The sequence below is a fragment of the Leptinotarsa decemlineata genome, unplaced genomic scaffold (genome assembly GCF_025532065.1).
Source record: "Leptinotarsa decemlineata unplaced genomic scaffold, Ldec_3_MD MMD2_tig00003736_RagTag_RagTag, whole genome shotgun sequence".
In the NCBI taxonomy this organism is placed as follows: domain Eukaryota; kingdom Metazoa; phylum Arthropoda; class Insecta; order Coleoptera; family Chrysomelidae; genus Leptinotarsa; species Leptinotarsa decemlineata.
In genome coordinates, this window is record NW_027412593.1 from 5,863,011 (window position 1) to 5,873,908 (window position 10,898).

General features: G+C 33.0%; 1 protein-coding gene across 1 annotated transcript; it reads right to left on the bottom strand.

The window, feature by feature from the left end:
* Nucleotides 1–5,424: 5,424 nt before the first annotated feature.
* LOC141483600 (zinc finger MYM-type protein 6-like) lies at nucleotides 5,425–8,247 on the bottom strand. Its single transcript, XM_074178348.1, has 2 exons — nucleotides 7,837–8,247; nucleotides 5,425–7,774 (listed from the first exon to the last, which is right to left on the bottom strand). The coding sequence occupies exons 1-2, from the start codon at nucleotides 7,883–7,885 to the stop codon at nucleotides 5,967–5,969; spliced, it is 1,857 nt and encodes a 618-aa protein (XP_074034449.1). The 5' UTR covers nucleotides 7,886–8,247; the 3' UTR covers nucleotides 5,425–5,966.
* Nucleotides 8,248–10,898: the final 2,651 nt, after the last annotated feature.

Consider the following 10,898-nt stretch of genomic DNA (forward strand, 5'->3'; position numbering starts at 1 on the left):
TCGATCTAATCCATGGAGTTCATCAATGTACACCGATGACAAAAGGAACATTGATGAAATCTATCGGTAAAAAGCCGGTGAAAAAATCAACAGTCCGATTGAATTCCGATTACAACGGTAAGTCAATCTTTCCGTGCGTACCACTAATCGCTCAAAACGATCAAAATGCTCCTAGAACCGCTCCATATAATGACCGCGGGCGTTGTGTGGTGTGGTCGCCTCAAAAACATCATTCATGATGTCATTGCTTTCGCTCACGGCAATCTCACAACGACCCATCTGAGGAGGTGGGTCGAAGTGGACATTGAGAATAATTCAGCGCAATTTTTCAAATTGTTTTTGAAATATGACATAAAAGTTATATATCATTCGTAATTAATTCCCAATTTCATAACTTATTTCAGTATTCAGTCTCATAAGTAATCAATGGAATAATAACTTGCACATAATGAAGTAAATTCAAGAGTAGCATAAATTAAGAATGTAATCTAAGTGTGCAAATAGACATGAAATTTCAAAATTAACATTTATAGAAAATCATGTACTTGAATTGACTTCATCTTCATGTTTTCAACCTCGCCATTTGTAATGTTTACTAAACGCCCAAAACGTTCCATAATCCATTCCACTTGAGTTTACAACAGTAACGCTCGCAAGCAAGTGGAACGGAAGAAAGTGCGGTCGTGAGCGTGATCGTTGTGAACGCTTAGTGCAGGGGTCGCCAACCTGTCGATTGCGAGCTACCGGTAGCTCGCGAAGGCAATTCTGGTAGCTCTCACAACGATTTTAATTAAAAAAATACAAACTGCAAAAATCATAGAAGCTTTCGAAAATTCCACAAGAAAATCTAATTGTCATAATATTAAACATAAACAGCGGCAACGTGCTAGAATCGGCTAGAACCGACCAGCCGGACCAGCGCGTTAGTGTTCGAGAACGATCTGGATTGCTTTGAACGGGATAACTACGCACGGCGCGGCGACATTGTGCTTAGTTTAAAACTGAACGCGTAACCAACGTCCAGCGGTTGGGTTAGTAGAGAACAACAAAAATAATATTATGGCAAGCAGTTGTAAGAAGGTAAAGACATACCACTTTCATTCGGAATGGGAAGAACAATACTTTTTCACAGAAGTTAAAGATAAAAATGTATGTTTGTTATGTAATACTTCGGTCTCCGTTGCTAAAAAAGGAAATATTGAGAGACATCATAAAACTGTACATTCTAATTTTGAAAAATCATTCCCACTACATTCTGCCGCCAAAAAGGAGAAACTGAAACAGTTAAAAAAGCAGTTAATTGGACAACAATCAATATTTTTAAGAATAGTCGACAAAAATAAGGCTGCAACTGAAGCATCGTACCGTGTGTCCCAGATAATTGCACAAAAAAAGAAACCTTATGAAGACGGGGAAATGATAAACCAGGCGTTTTCAGAAGCTGCTGATTCGTTATTTGCCAACTTTAGAAATAAAGACGAGATAGTTTCAGCTATAAAATCTATGCAACTTTCTGCTAATACAGTGATGAGACGTGTAGAAGTAATGAGCAATGATATTTTTTTACAGTTAAGAACTGACTTATATAACTGTGTTTATTTTTCACTTCAACTGGATGAATCAACAGATGTCGTTGACTCTGCCCAGATGGCCGTGTTCGTCAGAATGGTTTTCAGTGATTTTACGATTAAAGATCTTTTGAAGTTTATTCCACTGAAAGGACACACTACTGGACATGAGTTGTTTTCTCATTTAAAAAATATTATTTCTTCCGAGAAAATTCCAATATGGAAAATAGTAGGCTTAACAACTGATGGCGCTCCAGCTATGGTGGGTTGTGATAAGGGTCTGGTGGCGTTTCATCGTAAAGATGAAACTTTTCCGCAATTTCTCTGTAACCACTGCATTATCCATCAGCAAGCATTATGTGGAAATTTCCTGAAACTAAAAAACGTTATGAAACTGGTGGTAAAAATTGTGAACAAGATTAGAGCTCAAGCGTTACAAAGAAGATTATTCAGAACCTTGGCCGATGAAGTTGACTGTCAATACGGGGACCTATTCCTTCACTCTGAAGTCCGATGGTTAAGTGCTGATGGTTAAGTCCGATGGGTGCTGAAACGTTTTAATGATGTCCTATCTGGCATAGTTCAATTATTCAAACAACGCGATGAACCGACTCCGGAACTAGAAAATTCAATCTGGCTTAGAGATTTTGATTTTCTCGTAGACATTAGAGAGAAATTAAACGAACTTAATTTGCAGCTTCAGGGGAGAGATAAAGAACTAGCGGAAATGATTTCTGATATAAAAGCATTTATCAAAAAGCTGGAGTTTTGGGAACAAAACCTAATTAACAGCGATGCCAAGCATTTTCCTATTCTTTCAGAAAAAATATCTCAAAATCCATTAGAACCCTATGACAACAAATATCATGTAGAAATAATTTCTACCCTGAAGAATAACTTCAAAAATCGTTTTAAGGATTTCAATGAAATGGCTTTAGTAGCGCAGTTTGTTGTTTCACCCTTTATGGAAATTGATATCCAACAGTTTGCAACTTGTGTTATGCAGAACTTTGGCGAAGACATCGCTGCAACAGAAATGGAAGTCATTGAGTTTCAAAATGATTTAGCCTTAAAATCGTTAGTCTCAAGTACTGAATGTATCTGGCCTATTGTAAGTAAAGACAAATATTCAGTTCTATGCCGTGTTGCCTTGAAAGTGAAAGCATTATTCAGTTCAACCTATTTGTGTGAATCTTCTTTTTCCAATATAAAGTTTATTAAGAACAAATATCGCAATCGACTTACAGATGAACATTTGGATAATTGCATTCGAATGGATGCATCAAATTATACTGCAAACATTAAAAAAATTATCGATGAGTCTGAGTGTCAGCCTTCTCATTGAACGTGCTTTTTTATTTTTCACTGTTTATGTTCATGATAGTGCGTTACTTTTTTGTTGTTATTATTAACTATTTTTAAATCATACGTGACATGCCGTAGTGGCTGGATAAAAGGTTGTGTTTATTTTTCAAACACCTTCGTTTGATAGGTAGGAATGTAGCTATGAACAAGTACGTACTAGTAATATTAGTTATTTTGTTATTAGTTTATTATTAGTACCTATATATGTATTACCAGTTAAATAGTAAAATAAATACTAATGATAAATTCACTGTGGATTATTTCATTTACGTTGCGTTACGTGGCTTCCGTGTGGGTAGCTCGCTGTTTATTCCAAAATTAACAAAGTAGCTTAACACATTGAACGTGGAACGCACAGGTGGTTAGGATTGTACTTTTCTCTCTCTATATTATTGGCTTTTGCTTCCATTCAGGCGCAGTAAGCCATATAATTCTACTTGTTAATTTGTTGGTTGAGTTCATTTATAGAAAACACAAAAGTGTTAACATTTACTTTACAGTATCAGGTAATAATCCTTAGTGTTGAATTGAATTTTACTTGGTTTATAAACCATAGTTCAAAGAAATTGTTTTGGGTACATTTTTTCTACCAGTTTGAAAATACTTCAGTGTATTATCTATCTACCTGTGGATATTTTATTGATATTCATATTTTTTTACCTAGAATTTACTCCTTCTACATAAGTAGAACAACTTTTTTCTCACCATAAGGTTAAAAAATAAAATATGCTTTTTTTTTTATTTTTATTTCAATTAACCAGAAATAAATTTTCTCAAATTATTCCTTTTTGTGTTGACCACAGATCTTATTTATTAAACGATTCGTTTCATATATGCTTGATATAGGTTATTTTAATAGAGTATGGAATTTGTAATTATTGAGTACTTTGTTTATTAGAATAAATACCTAGGTTTCCTGTTAGGCGGAGATGTAGCTAAATATAATAGTAAAAAAAGGCTGATTGTTGTTTATATAATAATCATATGAGAATTGTGAATAATCATTTATTTTCTAATTCGAAAAAGCACGATCATAAAAAAATTTCTGTCATTTGTTATTTTTTACGTCAACTGTAGCATTGATAGCTTAGAGTATTGACAGAAGCACAACAGAAGTAACACCACAGAACTTAAGTTTCCAAGTTATAGTTCTGTGAGTAACACCAAACCAAGTACGGAACCAAAAACCTAAAGTCGAATCGTTTTAATTTAATCAAATGAATCGAATACAATGAATTATTCGAGTTATTCGATTTCTCTATCGCTACAGTATGGACCAACAATTTGGCATGTAGTATGAACCATGTCCCTTAGAACATATAACAATGAACAATTGTTTATTATTCTGTCATGATAGACTGAGCTAACAAAGCGGAACTAAATATATATTTCTCGTAGTCAGACAAAATAGCCTAAAAAAATTTAAAGCGAATGCTCATTATTTGACATCTATCTAACGAATTTGTTGGTTTACGAAATGCACCAAAATCTGCACATTTTTTGCCCCATTTAGTTTTTGTACACTTCGCTACTTCCTTCAGCAGAGCAATTTCACCTGCAAGTGAGTCAGATCCTTTTACGCATCAGACACAGGTCACCGATTAATCTACAGTGTGACCCATTTAAGATGGAAGCACCCTTATAAAACTTACATTTTTCAACCGATTGGAATGTTTTTTTTGTTAGGTAGATATTCAAAAAGTCTATTAGGACACCAAATATCATGAATAAATCTCAATTTCCAGGGCCAACTAATCTTATTTTTCAAGGTCAAAAATCTAAAAAAATTACTAGCGATTTTTTTAGAAAAACTCTGACTACACCGCTGGATTTGTGACATTTTCAAATGGGTAACATGTAAATTACGTTGAAATGCGTCAATCAATAAAAGAGTTATAAAGGAATGAAATTTGAAAAATATGCCGTTTAATCAACCCACCAATTCATGTTCAGGAATTTTATGAAAATTCTGTATACTCCACTGGATTCAGGATGTCTTGAAATATCACTGGTCACAGTTTCATCGAAATCTGTTCAGTAATAAAAAAGTTATAAGGGAATGAAATTTGAAAAATATGTTGTAAAATGAAATTTTAACAACGTTCTTACTACACCACTGTTGATTATTGAAAAAATTATTGGGGTGATTATTGCAATGTCGTACAATTATAACATCTGAAAATCATGATGGTAAAAATAGTCTATAGGTATTTCTCGAAGTGGAGTGGATACATAAACAAGTACAATCAGGAGAGAACTCCTGGTTAATCTTCATGAAAACAATTTCAACAATATAAGACAAGTCTAATGTACTCCCAATAGAAATTATAACGAAAAAAATATGCAATGGATAATAATTATTATCATTCCAGTAGGTAACATCAGCTGTGATTTCTTCCTTTTGTTGAATAGCAAAAAATGAGATTTGCAATTTTAACTTCCTGTTATTCAGAATGCATTAATGAAATAAACAAGTTAGCTGTGACCAGTGTTGCCAGAGCGATCTACTGAAATATCGCCACGAGCGGATATGAAAAGTCGCCACTTTGTCGCCACATCTTTCAAGTACATGGGAGAGTAAATATGTAAAATAAAACAATGTTTTTTAGGGAACAAACGAAAACAAACTTTATTATCCTAGAATAAATATAAAAAAAAATAAATACATCCCTAAATTTGGCAAAATAACAAACATAAAACGAAGTCTATTACTCACAACAAAATATAAATAAAAATAATATTAAAAAAAAAAATACAAAATACAAGAAAAACAAAACATTCAGTTTGATTCACTATCGGAATCTGAACATAATTTTACATCATCTTTTGAACTTTTATATATATTGCCCATTCGTGAAAAATGTTTATCGCTAAAATTATATGTCGTACAACAGTCTTTGTTTTGTTTTAATTCTAATTTGATTCTCAATAGATCGCTTAACATTTGTGCACTCATTTTGTTTCGTTTTTTTGTTTTAATGTCCAGCATGTTAGAAAACACTCTTTCTACATCTGCATTTCCATGTGGTATGATTAAAATATAGCATTAACAATTTTAGCTATATTTAAAAATAATAATGTGCCATTAAAATTTTTAGTTTCTTCTAAATCGGTCCAAAAAGAAACCACCGATTTCTGTTCCCACATCTTTTTTTCTTCAGAAGAAAAATAATGCTGAATTTTTAAAATTCCAGAAAATGCCAAATTGTCATCCCCAATATGTTTAAATTTTTTTAAACCCATTTTTATATTTTTGACAGAATTTTCATTAAATTTATAATTAAAAATATTAGTTGGTTCAACAAAATCTAAATAATCCATCCATGTTTCTTTTACGGGAAATCTTCTAACAGAATCAGTGGCGGCTTTTTGATAGAAACTAAGACACCTAAATTTAAATTGCTGAACATCGCCGTTATCCAGGCTACCAAATAAAGCAGTTGTTTGCTCACTGAGTCCAAACTGAATTTCTTCAAGAGGTAACAAACTGTGGGGATGTTCAAAATTTGAAGTAAAAAGAGAATTGTCTGAAAGTAATTCTGGTTTGATGAAATTACCGCACAACTGCCTAATAAACCGTTTACTCTCTTTACTGATAATTGGAAAAAGTACTTTTGAGGATTGAAAAAGGCTATTAAATTCATTGAAGAGTGGTAAGATAAAAAGAAGAAATTCAAAGTAGGCTTTTACGAATGGATTTTGAAATTCATTGTAAATGATTTGGGCAGTGGAATTTTTATCTTCAAAACAGGCTACTTTAAATAATTCCGCTAAAACATCCCATTGCTTAAGAACTCTTTCGACGCATTTAGAAAGCGATAGCCAACGTGTTTTTGCCGGAGCTAAGATCTTATGTTTTTCCTTTCTAAAAAAATTTTGGAATTCCTCTAAAATAGACTGACGTTTGGGAGATCGGGAAAAATATGCGTAGATATTTTGTAAGAGGGATTCAATATTTGAAGGCAGTACTTCAGAAGCTGCAGATACTACAAGGTGAGCACTGTGACATATACAACCACTGACAACGATATTCTCGTTCTTATTGAGTAAATGGGTTTTAAAAGATTCCTTTACACCCATCATGACACTGGTATTATCAGAACAATATCCAACAATGTTTTCATATTTTAAATTGAAATTATTCACAGCTTTGTTAAACAGCAAAAATAAACCTTTGGCAGTCCCTTCATCAGCACCTATTTTTATACAATCTAAAATTTGTGTTGTTAAACCTTGGCTACCGTTAATAAATCTTACAAGTATGCACAACACCCTAGTGTTGGAGATATCTGTGCTCTCATCTACTAGAACAGAAAAAAGTTTGTTTTTCATTGTTTCTCTTAGATTGTCGCAAATAACAGGTGAGAGAACGTTTGTAACTATTGAACTACATTTTGTGCGACTTAATTTTACTTTTCCGCTTAAAGAAGAATCTTTAAAAACACTTTTTGAAATATTTACAATATGTTGTACCGAATTGAAGCTAAAATTATGACTGACAACTAACAATGTGTACTTTAAATCAGCAATCATAATGTCCTTTGTTATATTTTGTTGTTTAAATAGTACATTTAAAGTTTTTGTATTAGCTATTTTTTGGGAGCTTATTTTGTGTTTATTTGTATTCGCATGTTTTATTAAGTCCGATTTTTTTGCTGATAGAGAAACGTTACAACATTTGCATTTAGGTTTTCCATCGCATTCCATTAACCATCCCTCAAATAATGGCTCATCCAACCATTCAACTGAAAAACTTCGATTTTTCACAATATGTGCTCTTTTTGATTGGGGAGTCTCAATTTCGTCAGAACTACTGCTACTAGTATTTTTTGTTGTTTCATCTTAAAGAAAAATTTAAAAAATAAATACCAATAATATCAAATAAACTGAGCAAATAACTTACCAGTCCTAGAAGTTGACGCAAGACTAAAGTATTTGGTAATTTCACTCATATTAACCAAGGAAATATCGGAAATTAAAATAAAATATACAAATTCAACTCAATTCACATAACATCATGCGTCACTGGCCTTACACACAAGTAGTGAAATAAAGTAAATTAGTAAATTGACAAATTTTACTATCACAATCAATAAAATTAATCAAAAACGTGCTGAACGTTGGCTAGTCGACTAAAATTGCCCAACGCGCTCCAGCCGCTATGAAAAGCATGACGGGGATTCCCCGAGATTTCGCACGCGACGGTGCCATATTTAGTTGCCTTTAGCTATTATTTATTTTGGCATCCCTTAAAAATATTATTGCGACTTCTGGCGAATAATATTAAATTGTTTAAGCAACTGTTATCGATATTAATTAGGTCAACACTGGGTGTTTTTCTGACACTACTGAAAAATAAAATAATTGAAGGTAATGTTCTAAAAGTCGCCAAAAACGGGCACTTTTTGAAAAATCGCCGCCAGGCTCGAAACATCGTAAAAAGTAGTCATTTTGGCGACAAGTCGCCACAAATGGCAACACTGGCTGTGACTTACAGTTTCTCATCTATTTATTTGCGCATGAATTGTCATTTTGTTAAATTGTCATTTTGTTACGCACCATTAGTGAACTGAATAATTTGTGTTTCAAAATAAAAACAGATAATGGCTCAATTGTCAATTCAAGAAAAAATCGAAATTATACGTCTTTCCGGTGATGATTACCGGAGTAAAAGAGAAGTAACTAGAATATTCAATGAAAGACACCCAAATCGTCCAGCCGTAAGTAACAGCACGGTACATAAAATAAACCAAGTTTTCAATCGGACTGGAGCAGTAACCACATTGTATATTTTAAAGAACAATATACGAAGAAGGAACGACGAAAATAACCAGACTATATTAGATTACTTCAGAAATAATCCAAATAGTAGTTTGAGGGATGCCAGCTTAGATTTAAACTTACCTAGGGAGAATGCTAGGCGATGTCTGAAGAAAAATAAATTGAGGCCATTTAAACCAAAGTTTTTACATACTCTGGAACTAGGTGATCAAGAAAAACGATTGGAATTCTGCTTATGGGCCCAGGGCGAGTATCTTAATGACAGGCAATTTTTAAAGAAAATTTTATTTAGTGATGAAGCTAGTTTCACAACAAATGGAGTGGTTTCATCACAAAATATTCGCTATTGGGCCACTGAAAATCCTAACTGGGTGATAAACTGTAAAAGGCAGTATTCAGAAAAAGTGAACGTTTGGTGTGGAATACTGAATGAAAGGATAATTGGACCATTCTTTTTCGACGGCAACATGAATGGCGCAATTTTCCTACAATTTTTAAGGAATGAATTTTCGGACGCAATAGATGAACTTCTCCTTGCAGAAACAAGAAATTTATATTTTCAGTTAGATGGTTGTTCCATACATAATGCGGGAATTGTGAAGAGTTGGCTGAATCAAAATTACCCTAATCGTTGGATAGGAAGGGGGAGTACATTAATTGGATGGCCACCAAGATCGCCTGACCTTACTTCACTCGATTTTTTCCTTTGGGGTTATGTTACACAAAAGGTTTACAAATCACAACCAAGGAATCGAGTGGAACTGTGCACCAGAATTCAGCAAGCTTGCGATGCAATTACTCCACAACAATTGAGGAATACTTTAAAAATAATCGTAAGCGATATGATAAATGCATTGAATTGGATGGAAGTTTGGTGGAGGCCACCAGAATATGAATTGCACTCATTTATTTTTCAATTCGGTATCTTCTTGGTTTCTATTTTTACATTGATTGTGAATAAAAGATTGTTTTCCGCTAGTTTGTAGCAATTAGAAAAATGTACTTACAGTTAGTTTTTTGTAGATTCATTTGAAATTATTTACACTAAAGTTTGTTGTGATAAACTGATTGATTGATATGGTTCGACATACATTATGAAAGGAAATTGATTCTCCCATAAACGTTTCATGAATTTTATTTGAATAAATAAAATTTTGTTGAATATTGCCCCTAATCCAGTGGTGTAGTAAGAACGTTGCTAAAATTCCATTGAACAACATATTTTTCAAATTTTATTCCTTTATAACTTTTTTATTACCGAACAGATTTCGATGAAACTGTGATCAGTAATATTTCAAGACATCCTGAATCCAGTGGAGTATACAGAATTTTCATAAAATTCCTGAACATGAATTGGTGGGTTGATTAAACGGCATATTTTTCAAATTTCATTCCTTTATAACTTTTTTATTGATTGACGCATTTCAACGTAATTTACATGTTACCCATTTGAAAATGTCACAAATCCAGTGGTGTAGTCAGAGTTTTTCTAAAAAAATCGCTAGTAATTTTTTTAGATTTTTGACCTTGAAAAATAAGATTAGTTGGCCCTGGAAATTGAGATTTATTCATGATATTTGGTGTCCTAATAGACTTTTTGAATATCTACCTAACAAAAAAAAATCATTCCAATCGGTTAAAAAAAGTAAGTTTTATAAGGGTGCTTCAATCTTAAATGGGTCACACTGTATATTCGATCGCTCTATGACGCTTGGCAGAAAAGCGACAATGAGAAATGATATGAGCAGAAATAAAGAACCCACTGAAAATCTTTTGTTGTATTTTGGGTTCTTTAATTATGAATTCGTGAGAGTAATGTTTTATTTTCTGTAGTTATGGATAAAATAAATTAGTTTCTCTCAAGGAAGTCACTAGAAACCAGAACAATATATGACAGGATTTTTTGTTTTACCCGCTGACTTAGTTTCAATATATGAGGATGAGGTAGATGCCGTATCTGGACAGAAAACTTCCCAACAGATTTCTTTGAAATTTCGCTAATCAACTGGACTAAGAAATAATCATTTTTTTGACGTGAAAAACACTACACAAGTTTTGTTTTCACCAATACTCTCCAGTTTTCAAAGTAGAAATTGGATTTTTTTCATTTCTGGTGATGGGTATAACTATTTTGCAGGTCTGAAGGTCAGTCAATTGTTCTCAATAAGCATTGCTCACGTAATG